Consider the following 27,629-nt stretch of genomic DNA (forward strand, 5'->3'; position numbering starts at 1 on the left):
GTCACACTTACGCCCACTGCGTACAAAAACATGAGATCCAGATGCCCGTGACTGGTTCCCACAGTACTCAGTAACACCTAGTGAACTCGGATTTCTCTGAAACAGGCGCTAAATATCTTTAACAGACGTGCACCTCACGAGCCTCTCCCATCTAAATGGTGCTGCTGACAACATTGTGTAAGAGATGTTACATAAAATTCACGTGAGTGCATGAGAACTGCTGAGACCTCTAACCTGAACCACACATGGAGGGAACCAATGGAGAGAGAGGTTGGACACATGGAGATTACTCCCAAGGCAGCTGGTTGAAAGACTTGGTGGCAATAAGTGCTGAGGAAACAATGATGGACGAGGAATATCGAATATCAATATTGAAAAGATACCTTTTCAAATCTCCTTAAAGGGAGATTTGTCAAGTATGTTATACTCTTATCAACATGGGAGTAGGCAAATATGCTTGCTTTATGCAAATGTATGTATATATTTATTATTGGAAATCAATTAACAACACAAAACAATGACAAATATTGTCCAGAAACCCTCACAGGTACTGCATTTAGCATAAAAAATATGTTCAAATCATAACATGGCAAACTGCAGCCCAACAGGCAACAACAGCTGTCAGTGTGTCAGTGTGCTGACTTGACTATGACTTGCCCCAAACTGCATGTGATTATCATAAAGTGGGCATGTCTGTAAAGAGGAGACTTGTGGGTACCCATAGAACCCATTTTCATTCACATATCTTGAGGTCAGAGGTCAAGGGACCCCTTTGAAAATAGCCATGACAGTTTTTCCTTGCTAAAATTTAGCATAACTTGATAGCGTTATTTAGCCTCCTTTGCGACGAGCTAGCTAGCTATAACATGGTTGGTACCAGTCTCTCTGAGGAACCTTATCATAGGTGCCCAGTTTGACCAATGGGAATAGTTCCTGTAAAAGCTGTCCTCTGGCTGGACAGCTGAAACAGGATGTCACATCCCAACCACGCATCCATGTGAACGTGGCCAGCTGTTTGTAATTGTGGGAATAGCTTTCAGGGACGTTACGTAAAACCCAACAGCAGATTGAGACCATTGGAGGCCTAATGGCTGAGCAGGCTTTGATGTGAAACGAGAGAAGTTCAGCAGGTCTGTTGGTCTGTCTGTCTCCCCGACAAGGGGCCTCAGAGGTCGATAACGCTTCAGCTAAAAATTGTTGGTTTAAGGTATTTCCAGTAGCACAAGGTCAGTTATGCAACCAAAGTGTATTGCAAAGTGAAATGCAAATGTTTACATTGGGTCTGACAAACTCTTCACAAACTTTTTATGTGTGCCCTTCAGGTAACTGGGGAGGAATATGTTCCAAGGAGACTACCCTGCGTAATGGCCGGACCTCCACCCTGAACACCGGTCTGGTCACCATTCAGAACTACGGACGATTCCTGCCTCGTCCACACGTCCAGCTGACCCTCGCTCACGAGCTCGGCCACAGCCTGGGATCACCGGTCAGTCGCCGTCACCGACTTTACAAAACATTAACAACATCTGTCTGATAGTGAATGAAGAGGGGGGTCTTCAAAAAGTGGCTCAATCAAACCAACCACTCATGGTTACACTGAATATTAACACGCAATTTATCCCATGACATTCCCCTGATAATGTGAACTTTAAGGATACTTTTTGTGCCCTACATAGATAGGAAGTTTAGTATAAACAGTTGCAGATAGCTGTCTGAAATCACTGAAGTTGCACAATGTAGAGTCTGTTTTAGGGTGGAATTTCCCTTTAAATTATTGGTCATTAATAGTGGTTTGCAGAGATATTACTAATAAGGTAATAGCATATGTAAAAAAAGCCAAACTTGTGTCCCTTTGTGGATATTTTAGCAGACATTTAAACGTTCCATAGCAGGATATTGATTAATAACATTAAAGAGGACCTATTATGCTTTTCTGCTTTCCGCCTTTCCTTTAGTGTGTTATATAGTTTTTTCGTGCATGTTAAAGGTCTGCAAAGTTACAAAGTCCGCCCCAAAGGGAGTTACACTCCCCCACAGTAACACTGCTCCTGAACTGCCTGAAACGCCTCGTTTGAAGTCCCGTCTTTTCTTCCGTAACGGAATGCGTAATGATGATAACCAAGTTATACATTTGCATAATACCTGCCTAGCTGCTAGTTTGGCATGCCTTCAAATGAAGCTACTTAGAGTGGAGCTGGAGCGAAGTCTGAAGAGTTTGGTTCGGTTGACCAATCACAGAAGAGTGGTCCAGCTGACCAATCGGAGCAGACTTTGGGGGGCGGGCAGGAGGTCAAACAGAGCGTTTCAGACAGAGGGTGAAAAGAGGTGCTGCAGCACAGCCAGTATGAGAATTAATAGAGCATTTTTTTTAACATGTAAACATTCTGGTAGAAAACCCAAAATACAAGTATGAGCCTGAAAATGAGCATTATAGGTCCTCTTTAACTATGGTCACATTGCAAAGTGTTCCAGTTGCAGGATCCTGTTAGTGTGAGAGTTTGTTTTATCGACTGGCTTGCTGTGATTTTCTACCATAACATGTCTGTGTTAAAGGTCTAAGCTTAGACTACTACAATGAGCTGTTACCCTGAACCCCTTTTGGTGCCCCAGTGAACCGAGGATCCAAACACTTTCTAGTCTAACATGAGACTGCATGGGTTGCGTCTTGAATGATAATTCAACATGGCAAATCCCCCCTGATTCAAAGAGACTAACCTTAGACTTAGACTTCCCTTACATGTTCTCACTGGGCATACATGGCTGTTTGCGCCGAACCGCAACAAATTGCCTGTGAATGATTCACTTATGTGGGCATTAGAGACCTTGGCCTGTATTGACTGGTTTATTTCATAGCAACTCTTGGCTCAGCCTCACTGGATAATCTGAAATAAGAGGAGAGGGAGGATCTCTGATTTCCCTCTTTTCTGTTTATTTTCATTTACAACCTCTGCTCCCAGCTTAACAGCACACACAGCTTACGTGTGTATACACACACACAGAAATGCACACACCTCTCTCCATGTGTGACGGCTGCTAACACCTGCAACCTTTCTCCCACTGCCCAAAATGCCAGCCGCGTTTTTCACCCGGCCCTCTGTTATTCACACCTCCACAGACCAAAGAGTCTTCTGGGGGCGTTCCTGAGCAGATTAGTTCTACTATGTCGGACACTGCGGGCTTTTAGAAGATAAACTACTGTAAATTCTGGTGTCCCCGGCTCCTGTGACAGGCATGTCTCATTATTTCCAGGCCGGACAGGCTGGAGGAAGCACATGAGGAGATCTCTCGCACGGTTTGTAGCGATCACGGTGGAGGAGAGAGAGGGGTGGGCAGAGTGAATTCTGGGTAAAGAGCTGCTTTGGCCTTTGGCCTACTTCCCTTTAAACCAGATACTGTATTGCATACAGTGGCTTTCAGAGCTGTGTGCTGCGGATCAATTTTCTGCTCAGGCGAAAGATACAATCAAAATATAGTAAATAGAAATATATAATTCTTCTGTGTTGTCCTGCTCCTTCCTACCATTTTGATTTTTTTTACAATTGGTTGCTACATTTCATGCTCTTAACCCTTAATTAGATAAGAAACTAACAATTATGTTTTAATTTAATAATGCAACAATATACCGGTATTGACGATAACCGTGATATTTAAACATAAAATATTGATATCATGTTAATAATACACATATTATAATATTGTGTAAATAATCCAGCGCCTCTTGACTGAACTTGTTTCCCTCCGAGACCAAAAAGCTTTACAGTCACAACATTTATCGTTTTTCTTGATGGGTTGTTTATGTTAAAGTTGAATCTAGGTTATGTCTGCGGTGACAGTATCTGTAAAACCACTAGCAGGTGTTTAAGAAGTAAACAGGAAGGACAGGAAATGTGCAAACTTGACAGAGTACACTACTGATATACACTTGTACAGTACTTGGCTGCTGTTCTTTTTTTGTACTGCTTTCAACGTTTTTTGTTGTGACTGCAGCGTTAAATTTAAATCCCTATATGATACCAAATGAACCCAAAAAAAATAACAAAACAAAGATAAGTGTACTATTCTTTTGAAACCACACCAACATGTGCTGGGACATGCAGTTCTGTTAGTGTTAACCCCAGAGCAGCAGATACTGACAGCTATAGTGCAAACTATAAAACTACATCCACTAAACTGATCAAGAACAGATGCAGAAATACCCGCATCAAAACACGATCCATGTTAAATTCAAGTCTTTCCCGCCCCCTGGTCTATAATTCACCTGTGAGTTTGACATCCAGAGAACATGAGTTGCAGAAACTGTTCCACAAACATCTCTGATCAAAGCAGGACGAGCTTTCTGTTGTGTTTCTCGGTGTCCCGACATTCCTCTGTCTGTTGCTTCATGGCCATCAGATTCACGGGAAATCTTTTGACTGCATAAAGGATATGTTTTTTATTTGAAAATATAACAAAGATAACTGCAGGCTCAGTTTTCAAGCTAGAGTGAAGGTATTGGGATCATATGAAATTAGAAAACTAAAGAATCCAGTAGTACCAATCATGTCATGCTAGCTTGTCGGGAAGAATGCTAAATAACGCTACAAATTTACACTGAATTTGGCAAGAAAAACTGGCATTCAAAGGGGTCCCTTGACCTCTGACCTCAAGATATGCGAATGAAAATGGGTTCTCTGGGTACCCACGAGTCTCCCCTTTACAGACATGCCCACTTTAAGATAATCACATGCAATTTTGGGGCAAAAAACATGCAGTTTTTTTAATGCATTTTAAATGTGTTATTTTCGCCTATTCTAAAATGGTGTGTTTGAATATTTCTGCATACTGGGGTCCCTAAACAGTCTTGGAATCGCATAAAGAGATAAATTAGAGAATAAAGATTGACAATAAGGGGATTTCTGAGCAGTTAACAGGACAGAAGTGTTCGCCATCCAATCGCTGAAAAATGCAATGCTTGCAGAAATGTCAAAAGTTTTTGATACTAAAACACAGCATGGCTTTTTCCATGGAGTTCCTCAAGGTCTTGGTGTCTTAATCTGGGATTTTTGAGGGATTTTTGATGATTTTCATCAATTCTCGAGTGGTATAAAATGGTTAAATTTTGCAACAAATCCTTGTAACGAATGATATCAACCCAAACATTGCTGCAACAATTTATGAGACCTAATAGAGCATGGGGTTGGTCATCACAAACTTCTGTCATAATGTTCTTTTGCCCATTCGGAAAAGGCCTGTGAGGCTGCACTGAAAAATGTTTTACTGTCTGTGATGATGGCCTATAACGAGGATGGAGACAAATGTTTTCAGCTTGGTTACATCATTTGTTTCCCCCCGGTGTTTCTGTCCACGGCTGAGTACTTTTAATGGAAATGTCCAAATAACTGCTTATTCCATTTGCTCAGTGTGTAAAAATATAATATATCCAGAAAAAAACATGTTAATTTCTGGTGTTTTGTCTTTGTTCCAGCACGACGAGGGCTCAAACTGTGGAAACCTCGGCTCCAGCAGCGGCAAAGGCAGGTACCTGATGTTCCCTCACGCCACAGACAAGGTTCGCGAAAACAACGAGAAGTTTTCGCCCTGCAGCATCGAACACATCAGCAAGACCCTGAAGCTGAAGAAGGACGACTGTTTTGTGGGTGAGGAAGAAAAAATCAGACAGTGTTCACCAGCGTGTCAGGGATCAAACATTTACACTGTGTATCAGTCACTGTAAATAACTGTGAACTGTGTTTACTTGTGTGTGTTTATCTGCTTATCTGTTCTTTCTGGCCAGTCAGTGATCAGCCCATCTGTGGAAACCAGATTGTCGAGAAAGGCGAGGAGTGTGATGTCGGTCACAACGAGACAGACCTCTGCTGCTTCAGCGCTAAACAGCCTGTAGGAATCCAGTGTCTTCTCAAGTCTGGTAAAACCTGCAGGTACACAGACCAGTAGAGTGTGCATAAAAGCTTTACACATTTCTAGTTTTCAGGAGAATTTGAAGCAGCACACCATATTCATCCTTGTTGATGTTCTATCTCCTAGGTGAGTCGTTGTTTTATTTATAAATGGCTCTTTGTGTGTGGTGCTTTCTCTCAGTCCAAGTCAGGGCCTGTGCTGCGGTCAGGATTGTGAGTTCAAGCCGGCGGGTGAGACCTGCGATGAAGAGACAGACTGTCAGAGAGAAGGCATGTGTTCAGGCCTCTCCCCGCTCTGCTCCGAGCCGAGCGCAAAGGAAAACCTCACAGTGTGCAGTCAGGGCACGCGTGTCTGCATGAACGGGGTGAGGCCACAACATCCACCGCACATCACCCCTGTGATTCAATATGCTTCGACTACATTGCCCAACAAAGTGTGAAAGTGTACAGCGATGTTGCAAAGCTGGTCCAGAAAAGAAAAAAAAAGTGATTATCTATGTTTTGGAGTTTATTCTTGACTCTGAAAACAATCTCACCTTAAGGCCCATTTAGTAACTATTCTGGAGCTTTCAATGTACCAATAGTCATGTTCGTTGTTTAAGTTCATTTTGATATTTTTCGGGGAGTGGCTATGGAGGGAGGCCTGAAGGGACGGACTGGCAGTGTTGCCGACTTAGTGACTTTCTCTCTAGATTTAGTGACCTTTGGAGCTAGTGCTGCTAGCTACTTTCATTGGAAAAGAGTTGCAACACTAAGCTGGGTTTTTTGGTTAGATAATTTTTCAAATCTAGCGTACTCTTGCTAGTTTCTCAAAATCACCTACCCTAACTTTAAAGGGACTGTTCGTAAGAATCAGAAATGCTTGTTAACAGCGACACTTGTGGCCGTTAAGTCAACGAAAGTCAGCATCGGGCTCGCGCTTGCTCGCTCTAAATAGACATGAACGAGCATCGCTCAAAACAGTGAGGCGACACACGTCAGCTAAAAGCACAATATCACTCTATATTTCACCTGCTTGGCAGTAATGTTAGCTGACCAGACGAAGGTCTCTCCATGAATCACTGCTGATCCTAGCGTTGGCTTTTCCTGCTTCAGCCTCCCGACCGCGGTCGGAGGGAGACACCGGCACCCGGTCGGAGACGATAACGTTTCTCACTGCGGAGCCCCGTCACTTCACAAGACACGGAAAACCTCTGTTGGTCTGGAGGAGCTGCAGCAGTTATTTCTGCACAAACGTCCACTGCACATTCACTAGATATTCTCAGAGCTACGAAGTCTTCTGCAGTGTGTAGTGTGCGCGCATGCAGGTGAGGTGGAGCGAGCTGAGTGAAGGCAAGCAGGCAGAGGAGCAGAGTACAGCAGAGACTCCGGCCCTGGAGACCAAAACTACGGTCTCCTCCGCGTCCTCCGACCGCGGCCAACACTGTTTTGCAAGACGGGCTTCACTAGATATAACACGCCAGTGCATATGCGCGCTCGCGTGTGGCTACACTGTGCAACACAGTGTATTCCAACCTGTATCACCTGCTTTCAAATATGTTTCGCAAAAATGTTAAGAATACATGATTTGTAGTTAAACACACTTCACAACCAGACAGATATCATTAATTAGAAATAAGTTCTATCTATTCATAGATTATTGTTTATATGATATTGCAAAACTGATTCAGTGCTTCCTGTTTATATATCAGCTAACACAACGTTGAAAATCTTGATTCAATCAGATGTTCCACTGTCCAATAAGTGTGTTTACAATCCACTTTATTTGTAAACAAATGCACCATTGCAACACAACATTACTAAGAAAAGATCTGATGTAATCCTGGTTACTAAGAAAAGATCTGATCTAACCCAGGTTACCACATTGACCAGATTTCCTCCACCGTTAAAAGGGCGTCTAACGATGTCCTCCTGAGAGGCGAGGAATTTATTCCAGCTGTGAATGTTATTCTTGATATATTACTCTCCAGAGGTGCTAAGTGTGCTAACTTCTGAAGATCTCATCCAGCAACATCGATCATAACAACTGGAAAAGTAAAGGAATCTGATGATGCAAGATAAAAAATGAAGGTTTTAGTTATAGTGCTCAAATTAATCAAATTATTTCAGCTGACTCACTTTCGACTAAATGCTCAAATCCTTCTAAGAATCAAATGAACAGAAAACAGGAAAGCTGACTCACTCTGTACAAATAAACAGAGTTAAAGCCTCATTTTGGTTCAGTTCTTCAAAGAAACTTTATATTTATGTCAGCCTTTTGAAGAAAATAAAGTGTGTAAAGCTGGGGGGCGGTACCGATTCCCCAGATTTCAGCTGATTGGGAAGAAGCCTGAGAACCAGTTCCCAACAAATAAAGACATATTTATTTTGGGAAACAAATCTCACAAGTGCCTTCACTCTGAAAAAAAGGCCTCTTTAATAATAATGAAAAATGCCTCTTTGATTATAAAGAAATGTGTATGAAGATAAAACAATAAAATAAGGAAACAAAATAAAGCCTGCAGGCGTTATTTTATTGTTAGGCTTGTTCGGCTATTATCTCTTGCACAAATAGCACTAAGCTCTGCCCTGATGCAGGTAACCTATAGTGGAAAGGTGTTCTTTAATATTCACTCCAGCTAGGTTTCAGAAAATCACCCTCAATCAGAAAAGTTAAAACGGCAAAGAAGTCTCAAAGAGGCCTAGGGACCAGAGTTTCTGGCTGACAATATGTGCTAAAATGAGGTCTGCGTTATATCAGAGAAGGATCAGAGTGTCCTGGGTGTGTCATTCTTCACCTCTCTTAAGCCCTGAAGAAAGAGCGTCGTCTCGCTCTGATTGGCCAGGAAGAATAATGCACCAAGCTGCTCTCAGTTATTGATTAGGAGCCACAATTCCCACACCCTGTGCAACAGTTGATCTGAATAACCTCCAATCAACTGAAAGGGAAACAGGTGACATTCGAACCGAATTCGGAAAAGGGAAATGACAGCAAGTACCGGAGAATAATTGGCTGCTACGAAGCCTCATGTGTGAAGCAAATTACTCACATTACAAAAGATTAAACTGTCCAGAATGTGTTCCCAAAGACTGAGTAAATAACAAACAATAATAACAATGAACAATAATTTATGTAATTGTTCAGTAAAAGGCAAAATAAACAGACCCAGATGTAATATTAGGAAACAGAAGGAAAAATACAGCAAGATTTGAGAGAAATTTTTTTCTGATTAACGTTTTAACAAGCAACTTACTGTTAACGAGTAACCAGATACCTTTTTCCCACCAAAATTAGCTTGATTATGCGTTGTTATTTTTTTAAATACAGAAAAACCTGCTAAAAATAGGCGATAGACTCCTTACCCGTTGTGAATATGCCGTGCCGTTGCACTGGCCTTTCTGGGTTTTTTTCCCGGTGCGTCAGGTTCATCGTCACGGACATGGTTTGTAAACAGTGAAAATGTTACGGTGGTTATTTCTTTTTTTCTATCTGTTAATTATTCAGTCTCTCTTTCAAACTCTCAAACCAGAGTTGGAACAGTAGAAAAATGAGGGGGTTTTTTTCTACAGCATCGCACCGGAAAAGGGGCGACAATTAGCATGTCCATGTCATGTTATCCGATCGGAGCCGTTACCATACCGGAGACTACTACAGAGTAATTTGTCCCGGGAATGAATGCCGATTTTAACCTTCCCACTGAAGACAAAAGCCAGATGTTAGTGGGTTTTTTTGTCCAGTGGGAAAAGGGGCTTCATTCACCTGTGTGTGGTCAGAAAGAGCTTTGTGGCACCTTTAACCACATCAAACAGTGATGTCACGCTGTACCGACACACCCTGAGGTACGCTTCTACATCAGAACTGGGAGCGGATGCATGGAACTGTATACTTAGTACTTTTACCTATATTTGCTCTATCTTCAAGATTTTTCTGAAGTTTTTTATGGGCCTAAGCTTAACTTTATCCAGAACCAGGGATGTTTAAACTTAACCTTAATGAGCATCTCTGTTTCTCTGTGCAGGTCTGTGTCGAGTCGGTGTGTGTGAAGCACAGTCTGCAGCAGTGTGACTGTCCAGGAGACTCAATGAAGGAGAAATGCCACATGTGCTGCCAGCAGCCCGGTAACTACAGGCCTGCGATGTGTCCTACACCACCGAGGAATGTGTTTACGCTTTGTGTCCCAACACGTCATCCTGTGTCAATTTGTACTGAGGTTACTTTATTGTTTTCCGTCGGATGACCTAAATACTATCACACCAGACACCATCTGACACGATGGTCCCTGTACAAACTATAACAGGTGTTTTGTTTTGATTCACATTTTTCAGTTGTTCTCCCGGATGCTAGAAGTTTGTTATCTATGTTTTGAAAACAATTTTCCAATTTTGGTTTGTTATTATTTGTAGAAAAAAATATACTACCAAAGTCAGAAAGGTTTAAATTATATACATAGTGGCTTTAAGTAGATATGTATTATGATATATCTGATGTGATTCAATGGCAGGTAAACCCGAGACGTGTGCCAGCACCACCTCCTCCGTGCTGTCCCGTCACTTCCAGAAGAAGGCGTTGGCGTTGGTCGGCGGCGCTCCGTGCTCAGGGAACCGGGGATACTGCGACAAATTCCACGTGTGTCGTCTGCTGGATGCAGATGGCCCCATCGCAAGACTGAAAAACTCCTTCCTCAATTTGGATGACTTCGATGACATAGCGGAGTGGATGAAGGTGAAGGTTTCCTACGATTAGTTTGATAACAGCATAATGTGAAATGATAGAGAGTGTCACAGTAAAGGTGAAGAACAGTTAATAAGGATGTCATCCCATTATTGATACTCATAGACTGTATGTAAGACGTAGTCACCGTGACGTCTATCATTGGTTTGTGTACTGTCATTTTGAAGCTTGGAATTCAGCATCGCCATCTTGTTTTTTTGCAACCAGAAGTGAGAGGGTGGTGCTTAGTACAACCGAACGCTGAATAAGACATTTTTAGGGTGATCAAAATGTTACAATTAACTTTCATAAACTGAAAACACTGTAAAAGGGTTAAAGTTGTAAGACGAAAACACAACACCCAGACCGGACAACGCTGTGGTAGCAACCTGTCAATCACAAGGTAGCCACGCCCTAAAGCATACCCTGCTTTATGGTCTATTTGACTCTAAACGGGACCATAATTTACTAAATGAACATCATGCTGTATTGAAGAAGACTTGAAACTAGCGATTGAGACCATAAACTCATGTTTACAATGTTTACTGAGGTAATAAATCAAGTGAGAAGTAGGGTCATTTTCTCATAGACTTCTATACAATCAGACTTCTTTTTGCAACCAGAGGAGTCGCCCCCTGCTGGCTATTAGAAAGAATGCAAGTTTAAGGCACACCTGCTTTGGCTTCACTTTTCAGAAGAAATAGTATGTTGCTACGTCGTCGTGGGGACTTGGTCTGGCCTTGATGCCCTCCTGAAAATCGTATACTATCAGCGTATGCTATGGAAGTAATCATGGCAAAAACAACAGTTCGAAAAAAATATATTAAGGTGCAAATTAATCGCACGAAAAAAAAAACGCTGCCAGTCTGTAAAGACCTTTACTTGGTCTGATATGACCAGTAGCTCATGGTGGGTAATGTTAGCTAATGTTTGCAGACTTTGATACCTGGAAATTGTTGTGAAACTTGAGACTCTGTGACTCTTCTCTACTTGAGCTACCGTACCAAACTACATTTTAGCATTTACCATTATCTAGTAATTATCACATGTGGCCACAGTGGCTGCTGTTGTGTCACCTTAAAGGCACCCTGCTGAGTTTTTGGCCACTGGAGGCGCTGTGGAGTCATGTTTTGATGAGCAGGTCCTTCTATAGTTTAAATTATGCTGTACATTTAAGCTGGCTGCTGCAGGCTCTAACAGCTGCTGGTGATAATGCACCTAAACATGCATTGTGCATTCAACATGTTTGTTAAGCCTAAAGGCAACATGAACGTAAACAAAACTGTGTTTGTTTACGATGAAAGCTCCGCAGGGTTCATCTAATCAGTGTCAGACCCTTTTAAAAACCTTTAATGAACTGTTTCACTTCCTTTTACTACCTTTTCAAAGGAAATATTAGTGTCTTATTGTACACAGAGATCTTAATCACACAGGTCTTCATGTATTAACTTTATAGATTTGATCAATTGTTTTCTGGCCATCAGGTCAGATGCAACGTTTCAGCATGTGGTTGAAATACCGTATTACTGTATTCTATGGCCACGGACGTCGTCATTGTTCAGATGCAGCAGATGTTTGCTGTAGGTGACGTCCTCAGCTCAGTGTTTGTTAAACTTCCTGCCCCGATGTTCAGCTATCTTCGATGTTTCAGTCGTCGCTGCCTTTGAGGTTTAGCTCATCATGACAGCGCGGAGAATCAGGAATGCCCATTTGGGTCAAAAGAGCACCTCAAGGCTCAGCCATCCGTTTCACTGAAGACAGAAATCACCCCTCATTTCAGGAACCATTATGTTGTTTTAGCACACCTACAGCAAAGTATGTTGCTGACTCATTGTACTTCAGTGTACTGGATCTGTTCTGGTTGGGGCCTGAAGAGTTTTTCTACGCCCAACTAGAGATCACAACAAAACAGTGCAGGTTCATAAGTTCAACCAAGAATATGACACCAGATACCCAACATGAATCTATCCATACCGCCACTAAGAGAGTAAAAATTCAAACTGCTCTTGTTGCAATTTTCTGCTGTTTTGTTATTCACAGATAAAAGCTCATACTGTATGTGATTCAACCTTGTGAGGTCATAGAAATGATTGTGCATGTAAATTGATATTGTCAATTAGGGATTTGAAGATTAGTCAATGAATCAATAGGTCGATTGACAGATATGCAACGGTTTTCTCATCTTTTAAGTCATTGTTTCAAGAAAAAATTATAAAACGTTCCATCCCAGTCTCACCAAATGGCATATGAATGTGTGGGCTCTCTCACCATTTTTTTTTAGTGTGGGCCAGCTTTAAGTGGTTTTGTTGCCTAAACCTAACAGCGGATGTTACCGTATAGTTCTGTTGTCTAAACATAACCGTGAAAATTTCACGTTAACAATTTGGCGTATAAATGATACACGAAAAGCCTAAAATGCGTAGTCATGACACGCGGGAATGTCGTGCTCTTTATGAGCCCTCCCGTGAGATCGGGTTGAAAAATCTCTCAGGTTCCAGCTTCTCAAGATGTGAAGACATTAAGTATTCTGTTTTGGGATACAACGAATGGTTTGTTGTATTTCCTGTCACCCAAAAAATCTGTTACAAGACCATGAAGGAAGCTTTTGTTTTTTAGTTCACTGCAAAACATTTCCCCGATTAGCATGACAAAAGCCTGGTCAAAATAATACAGTCAACAGTAATCCAAACTCACATGCAATCATTTTATTTATCCTGTGCAGGCTCATTGGTGGGCCATCCTGCTGGCTATCCTGACTCTGTCTGGAGTGATGGGCTGCACCGTCTGCCTCTGCGGCCACAAGCTGGAGGACAGCAACTTGGAGTGACCTAAGACTTGTGATTCCCGTCACCTCTGGGAATACGCTCAAATTCATTAGGATTCATTCACCTGGGATTTTGAAGTGTCAAGGACATATTTGAAAAGATTCAACTTTGTTCCACAGACAGTGTTTGATCTGCAGGTGACCTGCTCAGCGCCTCTCACGCTGTTTTGGTAACGGATACCTTTGTACGTCATTATGCATCTGCCATTGTCTGTTCCTTGTGTCACTTGTCTATTTACATCTCAACAAGCGATGAGGGTCTCCTGTGATGTATATGTTGTGGAAAACGCCACTGCCAACTGGGTCGGTCATCTCCCCCTATGAGGCCACATAGCATCACACACCTCCAGCCATTTAAAGACTGACGGGACTCTCCCTTGTTTCGCCCTGCGGTGTGTCCTTGCTGTTGTGTTTGAACTTGAGCGCTAGTTTCAGCTTTCCATCACAGTGAGACTGTTTCAGCTTTAATATCCTCCCAGCGAGAGAGGGAGTGAGGTAACTTTGTGGACCTCTTGACAGGATCTTTGGCTTGAATGCTGTCATTGCTTTTTTACAAACCTAATAAAGTTAATTAAGTGACCGTCAACATGTTCGTCATGTTGAAGAGTAGTCGTTTACCATTTATGATTTACAGGGGTGTAAAGACACTTCATCTTCAAGTAGGGCTGGGCGATATGGAGAAAATCAAATATCATAATATTTTTGACCAAATACCTCAATATCAATACTGCAACGATATTGTAGAGTTGACTATTGGTGCTTTTACAAAATATTTACATTTTTGATAAATAATCATCAGTAATGTGGATATAATGACGTAATAAGTGGGTAAAAGATAACAGTCTGGTAAGTTAAGAAAATTACATCACTTTACTATAATGCAGCCTTTAAAACCAGGAAAAGAAAACACATATTACGATATCCAAAATCTAAGACAATATCTAATCTCATATCACGATATCGATATAATATTGATATATAACCCAGAACCAATTTCAAGGTACTTGTACTTTACATGAGTATTTCCATTTTAAGAAACGTTCTACTTCTGCTCTTTGCTTCAGAGGGACATTTTATTATCCCATAGTTTTTATTTGACAGCTATAGATACAATTACTTTTTTGTAAATAAAGGTTAAAATTTTACATGAAAAAAAAAAACATGTTGGTTTGTTGTTGATCTACAAAGCTGTCTTAATTTATATCTGGAAGTGCTGTCAGAGCGAAAAGTCCTTAAGCCGAAAACTGTAAAAGGGCAGGTTTATTGACAGTCAGCTGGATCGTGACCTCGACAGTTTACTGTGAACCACATATGACGCCAGTAAGAACAAGCTACATCTGAAGAACAGGGCCCAGTTCCATCAATTTTATCTCCAAACTTCTCAGATGGTTTCATTGTTGATGTCCAAAGAGGTAAAATTATCAAATATTTTACAAATATAAAGGCTAGAGAGAGTAAAAAAAAAAATGAATGCAAATTTGTAGGGTTGCCTCCTCTTAGTTGATCAGTCAACTAATCAGTCGTTTTGTCTCGGTCGACTACGATTTATTTAGTCGATTAGTCCTTTTCATGCTTTTTTCTTGCTAAATCATTCAATTTCAAGAAATTTATGAGGATTATATCAACTAATCGATTAGTCGACAAAATTGCATGAGTGTTTGTCGACTAAGAATTTCTTTGGTAGAGGACAGCCCTACAAATTTGTGTAGCAGAACTTGTTTTGTATATAATTTCTAATTTAGGAACCACTGCAATAAACTACCTAACTGTATATAAAGTAGTAAACTACTTTCGATACCCTAAGTGCATTTAATTGATAATATTTATGTACTTTTACTAAGGTGATAGTATAATTGCAGAATATTTTTAGATTGCTGTATTTGTCATTTTACTCAAGTAAAGGATCTGAACACTTCTTCTACCTCTAAGGATTTACATGTCATAACTAAAAGGCCTATTTGGTGCTGGATTTAAAGCAGTTTTTTTACACAAGTATCCTGGTGGAGTCTATCTCTCTCGGGTCACCTTGACACATGCCAGCCGAACACAATGGCGCCACAACCACAAGGACATGCGAAAATCACAGAGCTTATCTTGTGTAATTTAACAATTCCAGCACTTTTGTATCAGAAACAGATGTGAGAGTTTAAATTGTTAAAATAAATGTTTGGATCACAGACAGGTTTTGTACTGATAATAAATAAAAAAAAGGGAATAAAAACAACCTTGAGCTGGTAAGTATGAGTGATAACAATGGAACATTTTCATGATAATAAAGTTTATTATCTTTTTTCACGGTCACAACCTTGAAAGAAAAGTCCGGCTCAGGGTGACTTCCCAGATGGCAGTTTTGGTTTATTAAAGAATTTACACATACAGTGAATATTTACAAATATGTACAAAAGATTATAGAAATGCACATTGAACACATTAAAGTCATCCAGAGGTAAAAATATATAACTAACAAAGCTCCATACTACAAAATCCATCTGTATTATTGTATTTACATGACTGTACAAGTAACTAGGTTTAACAATCGCTTCCCATTTTCAGTGCAAAGTCAAACATTTCAAATTTTTTTAAAGAAGGTGGAGATGAAGTCACAATGATTACAGTACCGATCTCTAAAAAGCCAATAAGGTTTAGTTATTATTGCTCGCACAACTGGAAATGTAAGTATGAATAAAAGAACATTAGTCAAGATTTAAAAAGTCACACGTACAGAAGAAAACTTGCAGAAAGACAACAGGACAACATTGATATTAAAGGTGCTAAATGCGAGATTGGAAGCATTTCTATTGCCTCCGCACGACTCTCAACATGGCGACAGCTGAGCCGGCGGCTCACAGCTTACGATGCTAACAGCGCTAATCGGCATATCCCAAAATGCTCCATTCGGAATAAGGCCTAATTCAGGATATCAAAACGGAATATGGTGTTTACATGACCCGTATCAAATTCTGAATAATAGTGGACTAATAATGTGCATGTAAACGTGGTCAGTGTTAACCTGGGGGGGAACTGGAGGGTGGCTGCTATGCTTCCACAATGCCGCCGTCGGTCGGTACGTGTTATCAGCTGTAACCGCCGTATGAGGGTGCACGCTCACATGCACTGAAAGGCACTAAAAGCACGCACGGCCGGCCCAGCTATGTCAACAAAGCACGGAGATGCTTGGATTACAGCACATGCAGAGCGAGGATGATTTCATTCTCTGCTCAGGTAGACATTACTCCTCTTATATCTTTACATAGACAACAGTTAATTAATGCTCTGGATATTGAATAGAGCTCCTTTAACTGTGCTCTCTAACTCACACTGAGCATCTCACCTCATATAGCTCTAATAGAACTTTAAGTACTATAGCAGACAAAATGTCAGGTGCTTCTTTGAGGTAACAGCTTCAAAGTAACATCTTGGTGAGGTTTAGCAGTAAAAAAAAAGTGTTTAAAACAATTTTTGAATGTTCAGATGTTTCAGTAAAAGTTCATAGAATATCAATAATAAAGCAAACTGGGGTGAAAAACAGCAACTAAGTTAAGACAATTTGCACAGCTTACTTCTGGAGACAGTTTACAGTAAGGCACACTGTTAGAGGTCTCACAGTCACATACAGCGCTGTGAGCCACAGTGGTGAATGCTATGTTAGTTTCATAATACATAAATCAACTGCACCCTATTGCATAAAACACCTGAAGAAATTCATAATTTCAACGGTTATTTTCCCCTCTTTTCCAGACCAAGAGGACGTTATTCTTCACAGTGGTCGCTATAATCATGAAATTTAACTTGAGGTATTTTACACAATGGGACATCAGTACCTCCAGAACTATAACGGTAAATCCAGTCAGTCACACCTCTCAGTATGCGAGGCTCTGAGGTGACTATTCTTTGGATACAAAACATGCACCAAAGATGACGGCATTTACTTTTTTTTTGTGCAACAATGAAGTTACAGTTACGTGTCATAAAAACAGCTCTTTACAAAAATATTGTACAATATTCACACACATATTGTTTTAAATAACAGACTTACTTTTGTGGATATACACAAGGCGGTGAGAGTTTTGTATCATTTGAGAACTAAAATAAGTTACAGGTTTATAAATTATAAGTGCTGAAATGGACTGAAGGGCGTTCAACAGTGGAGTCTTTTCTTCGGGGTCAGTGATTCTCCAGAGTTATTCTACGGACAAAGAAAAGTGTGTTTTTATTTAAAAGCCTCAACAGTAATGTTAAAGGGTAACTTCATTATTTTTCAACCTGGATTTTTTTTTTTAATTTTCCCATATTTTTGTGTCGAAGTGACTAATGGGGACAATATTTTTTGATATTGGTCCAGTACTGAGCGAGAATGCTGCAGACGGCAGCCGCTAAACAGGCTGTAATGTAATCGCTCGGGGCAACTCCTCACCGACAATGTACAGGCTCAGATTGTTATTATAAGTGTCTGACAACATTATGGAAAGGAACCTACAGAGAAATAAAACCTTTTACCGGAAGACAACGGTGGAAACGTGAGTGAGAATTGGAGAGAGGAATGGCGGTTTGTTGTGTTGGAGTACAGAAAGCGTAGCTTAGTGCAACGCATCCTCATACAACTGTTCATATGATGTCTCATGAAAAGTTCATTCATTTTTCGTGTGTTTACCTACGAAGGTAGGCAACAAAACTACTTAGTCAGGTTTAGGAAAAGATAGTGGTTTGGGTTAAAATAACTACAAAAGTGGCGTAACTTAAGGACGGAAGTAACGTGGCAAATACATCAACGTTGACTACTCTCTCAATACTGGACCAATTTAAAAAAATTGTTGCTCCCATTAGTCGATTGGACACAAAAACACAGGAATATAGGGTCCAGGTTTAAAAATACCGAAGTCACCCTTTAATATTGATTGGGGGAAACTGCAGATGGTAACTTACCTTTTTGGGGTTCGCTTCGGGTTCGACCGCCACGCGTCCTTACATTTAACAAATGTGACCTCTTGCGTTAATTTCTGAGCTTCAGGGTCTTTTATACAGAACACCAACCTGAAAAAGAAATTAATAAAAAACAATCCATCTGTATTAGCACTTCATCAATGTACTACTTCTACTACTAGAAATAATGCTAAAATAGTGTTTTTTTATCACATTTAGGTCTCTGTATAAATCTTTTTTCCAATATAGCACAACTTACTTTTGTTGTGTCTCCCCAGCTCGAATGCGGATCTTGTGAACTTCCATGTTGGCGCTGTCTGAGTCACCGGCCCACCAAGAGGAAACCATCTTCAACATGTTGGAGGCTGACCAGCCATTCGTCTCCTCCCATTTAAACTTCAACATCAGCAGATCTCCGATATCCTTCTCTGTTACTAGTAGGAACGAATGGGTCTTATTCGTCGCTATTTTCTCCTTTCTGCCAGACAGAAATAGAAATAAATGTTGGTGTTTTATTCATAGCCAGTAGGAGTATTTTATTTAGCTGAGCCTCATAAACTCTGCACCATAAACCGTGATGTAACCCCACATAGCAGGAGCACATGCTGCCAAGTCTGCGGTTGTATCACTGTTTATGGTTTCTACTTCACGCTGTTGCTCTTTGACTACTGTGCGACTCTTACAAAACAACTCATAACTTGCGAGATGCAAGTCACAGTGCTGTAATTCTCTTTTATGAAGGTTTTTAAAGCACCCACTCACAGTTTGAGCTCCAGGTTTTCAGCCTCTCCTTTTGTTCCGTACAGCGAGACGGTGAGCGACGGCTCCATCTCTGAACGATTCACCTTACTGGAGAAGTGGATCTTCAGCTGATAGTGGTAAACTGTAGAGCAAGAGAAACATTTTAAACATGCATGCAGGCTGCTGTAGTGAAGCTGCTCAAAGTTAAATGAGTCGGTTTTGCAAAACTAAACTGCAGGTGATCAGACTTTGGCCAACAAAGCAACCAAAAAATGTAAATACTATTGAGCTCAGATAGTCTTTAATTCCCTATAAATAACTTAAAACATTAATTAGAGCAGAATCTGGTTAAGTAGGAAAATTGTGCAACCTCCCCCAAACCGAACTATCCACTTTTCCTCCAACACCGCTATTGTTGAAGTCCACTGACCTCTGAAAGGCATGGAGGCTCGCGTCTTGGTGTACATCTGAACGTTGCGCGCCTTGCGGACCTTACTGATGTCGTAGCCCACCGCGTTGCAGCGGCTTTTGCGGCAGCTGAGACACATGCCGCGGTCAAACATGTCGTTGCTGCCGCACCTGTAGGCCTTGGCTGCTTCCTGCTTGTTCAGCAGGGAGTCGATGAACAGGTGGATCGAGCGCTCGTGTTCGCACTTCACTGCATCGGTGATAGCTGAGGAGGAAAGAGGGAACCAGATTTAATAATTGTGTCAATGTGTTAACTCTTCCATTCCTTTAAATAGATTTACTCTACCTATCACTGATATTCTATCTGACCTTTCCTCAGCCATGTTTGATCTGTTCATGTTTGAGCATTCATGATTTTTGTAAATGTAATACTGTATATCATTACTCCGTTGTTAAAATGGCATTACATATTGGTGAGGAGCGCATTATGAGTTGTGTAGGGCTCAAAACTCAAAGTTTAGGACTTGATTCTGGACTTTAGTGCAAAGACTTGAGACTTACTTGTGACTTGCAAAACAATGACTTGGCCTTTTCTTAGCAGAAATGTTGAATTATGCACCATTATGTGAAGCTAATATATAACTCTGAGGCTGTTTGCTTGTTTAAAAGCAGCACTTATGGTCATCCCGGTTGAGGCTGGTTGATTAGAAAATGTATATAATATTAAAAAAAAAACCCTGCTGATATCTCAATAACTGTTTAGTTTTGGGAAATCATAAAGTGTGCATCAGAAAGTGCTTTTAAGTGGCAATTTAAACATCAAAATGTTCATTATTATCAATATGAAAAAAAAAAAACACAAATAGAATTACAGCCATTTCCTTTTTTTTGCTAAGTTCAAGTTAACGCTTTTACATTATAAATTGTTCTCACCAAATAACCCTAAATTAGCGATCTTCTCCAGAGCCCCTCTGAGGTTGCAGCCCGGCTGGAAGCTGCCTCCGTTGGGGTAGATGTCCACGTGGCCGACGGGCTGCTGGATCCCGATGCTGAGACCCAGAGAGCCCCGCGTGAAGGTGTGGAGGACGTCCACGAAGTGAGCGTCGTCGGGGGACAGACGCCTGTGGGCGTGCTCTCCCTCAAAGTCAGGACCGGCTGGGTCGAGACCTGCAGACAGAGACAGCTGGATTAACCAATCAACTCACAATTAACTGAATTAAACTGTAAACTGTTACTATCAGATATTTTTTTTACCAGTTATTCTTCCAACTTTATTGGTTGCGTGACTTCCAGCAAATCCAGCCACATGAGCCCCGAGGCTGTAGCCAATCAGGTGGATGTTCTCCAGAGGCATGTTGGTGGTTTCCTTTAAAGTACAGTGGTGAAAATATGATTTACTGTAGAAAATCAGTGAGACAAACACTCTTTTCATTGCAGATCTTAGCGACAATAAGGTATAAGACAGGGCCTATAAGTCACTAAAGAAGTTAATAATGGTTAATAAATTATCTGTAAAAGTGTTTTGGTTTGTTTTAGAGAGTAACAGCTTTATTAGCAACTCTGCAATGTTTTAAAAAACAGGTTTGTTTACTTATTGCTGAGTGGAAAAATTCATGACCACTTGTAAATTAAGTTTTCTTTTTTATGTTGTCTTTTTGGGCTCAATGTTCTTGTGTCAGAGATCATTCAAAAAGCAACTACAAACGTTCACCAAGGTTGCCTTTTAATGAAGAGATAGTGAAAGTCTGTCTACCCCTCTAAATGGATAGTGTGACGGGTGTAACATTTTGGGGTGAAACCTGCAAATTTGTAACCCCACTGACCTCGATCCAGTCGATGAAGCGAGCGATCTCTTGTCCCACCGCTTTGGTGTTCTGAGCCGCGACCACATAGTGGTTCTGTGCCGAGGTGAGCCAGTCCACCACGATGACGTTGGCCGTCTGCTCTCTGTCGTACAGCGCTGTCACCAACTTCGCCACCCAGCTCTCAAACATCCCACTCAGCTGTTGAAATGACAGTCACAACATTAAACTTACAATGCAAAGCAATCAAACTGGCATTAATTAAAGGAAGTTCAGGGAAAAATGATAGCTTTAATGGCTGTATTGTAAAAACAGAACCACCTCCAGTCCACTTCATCTTTACAGCATGTTCTTTGGTGATTAACTACAACATGTTATTTCTTGTCAAGAAAGTTAATTCTGTGAATTTGTGGAGACTTAACGGCACTGGAATTTGGAGAAATAATGACACACTACGAGTCACAGGTGTTTAAACCAAAGTGGAGTGAAATGAACAAAGCCCTCGGGTGTTTCTAAAGACGGGGCAGGCCACAACAGGCTGAAGCGTCTCGGCTCACCGTCCATCCGTGGATCACCAGGAAGGTTTTGGAGGTGCTGTTGAAGGTGCAGGCGGCCAGGGAGTCCGGTTGGCCGGGGACGATGTAGCACAGGTCGTCATCGGGATGGGACGGTTTGCGGAGGGAGAATCTGGCGACAGTTTGATTGCTGTCATCCTTGTGGTCAAACAGGTCTTTCAGAGGGTCGAGGAGGTTACCTGAGAGAGTGGAAGGTCGACACATTAGCTGTTAGAAGAGAAACGCCTGGTGCTTTTGTCCGATGTGTAAATCTGATCTAATGTTCTGTCTCGGAGGTTGGAGACGCCTGACTAGCTAACTGAGTGAATGGCTCCAATAAACCCGGGCCTCTTCGATGGGGCCCCCTCAGTAAATGAGTTTCCACCTTAGACTAGATCATTCCTCGGGGGTTGCAGGGGTTCACTTGGTCAGACTGAGCTCCATAGAAACCACCCAGAGTCTTTCCCGGCTTTGTTCCTGCCACCTCACCGACTATAATCTGCCTAAAGTTTCAGTGGTCCTGACACAGTCAGCTGACTCAACCCAACTGGGGGTTGTGCTGGTTTCCAGGGTATGGGGGTGGGGAGGTGGATGCAGGAACCACACACACATTCATTGACCCAGATTGTAAACATAAATGCACTCTATAGTGAGATTATTGAATGTTTTCACCACTTTGTTCCTCTGAAAGTTACAAACATTTATTGTCTTTCATACAAAATAGTCAGTAGAAGTTGGGTATTTGCCAAAAAGCACAAAGACAAGTTTAGTCATAGACACGTGATGCACTCTGTAGTAGCCTATAAAAGTTAATGTTATTATCCAGTAGTCCAAACACACCCTGCTCATACTGCAAGTAAATCACACACACATATCCAACTTTTTCACTGCTCCTATCTGCACCAGTACACTCACTCTTCCTCCTCTCGATATGTGAGATAATAATAAATGTGGATAAACTCACCAAAAATAGAGTCCTCGAGCTCTTCCTCCAGAGACGTCACATACTGCACAGCTGCGTTCAACACCACAAAGTACAGAAACCCAACTCTCCACGCTTTCATTTCCTTTTACAGCTGGTTCCTTTCAGATGAAAATGTCCTGAAGTGAGTCAGTCGGATCTTGCAGCAGCAGTAGAGAGAGAGAGAGTAGATAGTCAGTGAGTGTGTGTATTCCTCCTCAGAGTGATCTTTCAGTGCGTCTCGTTGCGCGCAGTAGCGCTGATATCTGAACCACCTTGAACCGTCCGCGTCTTAAATAGCTCCTCTGACAGGCGATTGGCTGCTGAGCTCCGGGCGGGTCGATGGAAAGATATGTTGAAGGTAAATCATTATGAGAAGAGTTAACAACACCGGTCGGTTGTAAAGAGCCCCATTAAAACCAGTAGAATGTTTTATTAATGCTTCTAACTTTATTAAATGTGTGTGTTTCCACAACAGAACTGGCCCAACATGAGGAATGAATGGCATGCAGTATTACTACACTCATTGCTTTCCTGATTACTTAATTAGTTAATTTATTGATTGAATAATTACTCCATTAGCTGGAGAAAAAGGGTTATAAAAATAATAAAAAATGTCATTAATATAGCAAATTAATCTTTAATTATATAATAATAATAATGATAATACATTTATTTTATATAACGCTTTAAAAAGTACTCAATGGCACATCACATGGTAAAAACTGCAAAAGAAAACAGTAAGTAAGCAATAAAAAAAATATCTAATTACATTAAAATAATATAAAGATATTTTCATTACATTTATAACAATGATTGAGGGGGGTCACATATTGCAATATATATATATATATATATATATATATATAGCATTTTTCGTGACAACTTTAAAAAGTACTTCACAACAAGGAAATTAAGAATACAATAAAACAGTGATAATTAAATCCAATAATCCTGTATTTACAGCCAGTTTGTGTGCTGCCAGCTGGAGGAGCAGGTAAACAGGAGCTACTGTTGTGCTGCAGCAGACAAACTAGTCTAAGAATATGCAGTATATTTCACCCGTTACCTACATGGCCATCTCTGCCCGACATTCCTGGACGCAGGCAGCTTGACGGCTGGACATGAGGGGCCTCTTAAGGGCATTTTGGGGCCCTTTTCACTGACCTGCTGTCGTCATGGCATCAGAGAGAGCGAGATAATACAGAGGAGACACAAACTGCAAGCAGTATTATTTTTAGTGTGCTGAAATCAGGATCTAACTCTCTCTATTGTTTTAAAAAATGTGGTCATTAATTATGCATTATAGGTTATTAAAAGAGAATACTTAGGGTCCTTAAGGCTGTAACATTTAGGTGGATCTATTGACAGAAATGTAATATAATATTAATAAGCATGTTTTATTTAGTGTATAATCACTTGAAAAGAAGAGTTGTTTTGTTTTTGTTACCTTAGAATGAGCCGTTTATATCTACAAAGGGAGCGGGTCCTCTCCACGGAGTCCGCCATGTTTCTACAGTAGCCAAGAACGGACAAACCAAACACTGTTAACTTTTCCTGCTTGGGTCGGAGTCGATAACGTTGCTCGCTCACCGTTGAAGCCGCTCTCTATCTTTTGCTTCACTACTCACTTCCCACGTACACACACACACTCTAAGTGCTCTTCACATTGGCCACCATAGCGATCCTACGCACTCGGCACACGGGAGATGTTTTTTTAATCTGCAACCTCACAGTTAGACACCGCCAGATCCTACACACTGTTCCTTTAAAGCTTTTGTCCGGTTTGCAATGAAACTGGCATTCCATTAAACTCTCACCTTTGACCTAAAGCTTTTCACTCACTAACAGGGTACAAACGTTGTTACATGCCAGCTAGGGGATTATGTGCTCATGTTGGAGCAAGAGTAGTTGGCTTCACAGCGGCTGATTTGTTGCCCAAACCTGCGGCTGGAGATGCCAAGACAAACTGGGCAGGAGGCCGATGAGGAGATGGTTGAAAAGTTACGAGCTTGTCGCTGCGAAGGTCAATGAACAATAAAGTTCACATGCACGGTAACACTTGTTAAAACAAACCACTGACTTTGTAACCAATTAACAGCAGTGTGATACCAGCGTAATAAAAGGGACAACTTGATTCAGAAAACACATAATCAGAAACCACTATTTCTCCCAAATGAACTGGTTTTTGTTTTGGATGAAAGCCCTTTTGATATACATGCAGTTCATTGATGGACGACTAGATCCAAGTCATTAGCTCCTGCTCATGCTGTTGAAGGTTTGTTTACATCAGTAACACTTTTGAACATGTGCTATCATAACTGAGAGCATTGTACAAAACAACGGTCTCCTATGTATTTAAAAGATTATTCGCAATATATTAAGTGTCACTACTGGCAATGCAGAGAAACGGATTGGACCCAAATACAGACAGATGAGGAAACAGTGGGTCCAGCAGACAAATAACAGACAGGTAGCGAGCAGGTACAAGGAACTGCATAGCAATGATGATGATATGACAACGGAATAAAGTGGACCGGTATATGTAGTGACCTAAGGCCCAATCCCAATGTCCACACTCACAGACTCACAGACTTTGTGGCGCGTTCTCGCAAGGTCTGTGAGGGTTTAGGGCTGTCCCACTGTCAAATCGTCAAGTTCTTGAGGGCTCTCTTGCTGACATTTTGAGCCCTTTATGAACACTTTCTGTAAGTATGTATTTCTGCAGACTTTGCCCGAGGGAAATACCAACAATTCGTAGCTTGGTGACGTTAAACACAGGGTTACCACGGTTACCAGGGGAAGCCCGTAGACATAAAAAAAAAAACGATAAACAAGGAGGATGGCACACGGGTGTTCAGCCAGGCATATTTAAATTTACACAGAAACATTAAGGATTTAAGATGGTAGATAAAAAACACATGAAATCCGAGGAATGAAAGCATTAGACCATATTACACACCTGGTTTATTCATCAACCATTTCTTTTCATTTTGCTTCATGTTTAAAGTTTGACAAAGACAAGTAAAATGACAGTTACCTTTAGACTCCTAAGGCAGGAGTCTGGAAGACGTTCAAATGTCAGTGAAGTCCCCGAGGGTTCAGGGCTGAAGGCTTTAGGGGGGACGTTACGATTGGGCCTCTGACTGATGGGGAAGTGGAAACAGGTGAGCAGAGGTCTGGGGAGTGCAGGGCTAACGAGAGACAGGTGAAACTAATCAAGGTGGCGGGAAACACACCAGGGCAGGAAATGAAGTGAAATCTATGAAGAAACTATGAATACATGACAAGAAACAAAGAAAACATAACCTTAGAGCAGAGCAGATGACAGTTAAGAGTGATTACATGAAAACAATTCTTAAATAAATCTATTAAATCTGTTTTTAGCCGTACTAGTGGTGTCGGTCGGTTCACCACTTTGGTCCAGACTAAAATATCTCATGTATTGCCATGATATTTTGTAGGCTACAGACATTCATTGTCCCCAGAGGATGAATCCCACTGAGTTTTAGCGCCAACAGCAGGTCAACATTTGACTTTGCCCAATACTTTGGTTTATGAACCTATATAACTAATGACATTCCCGTCAGCCTCAGCTGTACTTTGGTTTTAGTGCTAATTAGCAAATGTTAGCATGTTAGAACTGGGATGATGGTAAACATTATACCTGCTTAGCATCGGCATGTTAGCATTATCATAGGGAGTGTTTTACTACCAGAAGGTAACCCTTAAATTGTGTAATCTGATCTGAGATCTGCAAAAACTCTCGCAAGACTCGCTGCCCGACGACCTATCCTGACCTTAACTATTCAAGATCAATGCCTAACCTTAACCATCTCGCAAGAGTTTTCCCAACTTGCTGGTTATCTCCTCGTCACTACCGCTAGAGTGGCTGAAGTCGAGTTCATGCTCGCCATATAGTCCCCAGCGTGAGGGTGCACACAAAAATGACATCATCACTTATTGTGCATAAAAAGGCTCCACAAGCTGTCGCAGCGCTTGGTTGTGCACCCCCCAAATTTTTGTGTCACAATAAGATAAAAGCATCAATATAATACATTTAATACTTGACTCTTTTCTTTACAGGGATTGTAAAAATGTAGGTGATAATGTCCATGAATATTAGATATGAGTTTATAGTTAATTACAAGTCCTCCTTGGCATTGAAGAGTTTTGCCGTTAATACTCGTTGACATCTTGCTTCTTCACAGAATATTTTGTCCGTACGCCCTCTGGCGTTTCAGAGAATACTGCAACGACAACTCGTTAAGCATAAACACCTTTGTACGTGCTCTTAGCTCGCACGCCATTTGTATAAACTTCAGACTTGTTACATGAAGAATATTCATGTGTCGCACTGAAAGTAACAGCCCAATTGTAGAAATAATGGTGTTCATCTACTTGTGTACAGGTCTATAGTTAAAGATGATTACATACTGTTGCCTTTGCTGTCGAACAAACCACAGGTGACTTTCTTTATTAAGGGCGGATGTGGCTCAGAGGGTAGAGCAGGTCGTCCACCAATCGGAAGGTCGGTGGTTCGATCCCCGGCTGCTCCGAGTCACATGTCGATGTGTCCTTGAGCAAGACACTTAACCCCAAAGTGCTCCCGAAGGCATAGCCATCGGTGTGTGAATGAGTATTTAGATTAGATTCTAATGGGCAAAGTTGGCACCTTAGCAGCCCCTGCCATCAGTTTGTGAATGGGTGAATGCTGACATGTAGTGTAAAGTGCTTTGAGTGGTTGGAAGACTAGAAAAGCACTATATAAAAGCAAGTCCATTTACCATTAAACATCCTTTTACTTTCATCCAGTTCAGCAGGTTTGCAGC

At 41.2% G+C, this 27,629-nt stretch overlaps 2 protein-coding genes across 2 annotated transcripts in view; one reads left to right on the top strand and one right to left on the bottom strand.

Moving 5' to 3' along the window:
- si:ch1073-396h14.1 (disintegrin and metalloproteinase domain-containing protein 10) overlaps nucleotides 1-13,997 on the top strand; it is a 34,616-nt gene extending 20,619 nt beyond the window's left edge. The window contains exons 9-15 of the mRNA XM_037771019.1: nucleotides 1,323-1,486; nucleotides 5,465-5,636; nucleotides 5,774-5,918; nucleotides 6,079-6,262; nucleotides 9,896-9,995; nucleotides 10,379-10,599; nucleotides 13,310-13,997. Coding sequence (XP_037626947.1) covers nucleotides 1,323-1,486; nucleotides 5,465-5,636; nucleotides 5,774-5,918; nucleotides 6,079-6,262; nucleotides 9,896-9,995; nucleotides 10,379-10,599; nucleotides 13,310-13,414 — 1,091 coding nt within the window. The 3' untranslated portion in view covers nucleotides 13,415-13,997. The remainder of the gene's footprint in view (nucleotides 1-1,322; nucleotides 1,487-5,464; nucleotides 5,637-5,773; nucleotides 5,919-6,078; nucleotides 6,263-9,895; nucleotides 9,996-10,378; nucleotides 10,600-13,309) is intronic.
- Nucleotides 13,998-15,735: 1,738 nt separating this feature from the next.
- Nucleotides 15,736-23,068, bottom strand: LOC119488709 (lipoprotein lipase). Its single transcript, XM_037770570.1, has 10 exons — nucleotides 22,801-23,068; nucleotides 21,840-22,036; nucleotides 21,304-21,483; nucleotides 20,735-20,846; nucleotides 20,414-20,647; nucleotides 19,503-19,745; nucleotides 19,094-19,214; nucleotides 18,591-18,809; nucleotides 18,335-18,442; nucleotides 15,736-17,597 (listed from the first exon to the last, which is right to left on the bottom strand). Exons 1-10 carry the CDS (start codon nucleotides 22,898-22,900, stop codon nucleotides 17,576-17,578), a joined length of 1,536 nt encoding a protein of 511 aa, XP_037626498.1. The 5' UTR covers nucleotides 22,901-23,068; the 3' UTR covers nucleotides 15,736-17,575.
- Nucleotides 23,069-27,629: the final 4,561 nt, after the last annotated feature.

The sequence above is a fragment of the Sebastes umbrosus genome, chromosome 5 (genome assembly GCF_015220745.1).
Source record: "Sebastes umbrosus isolate fSebUmb1 chromosome 5, fSebUmb1.pri, whole genome shotgun sequence".
Taxonomy (NCBI): Eukaryota; Metazoa; Chordata; class Actinopteri; order Perciformes; family Sebastidae; genus Sebastes; species Sebastes umbrosus.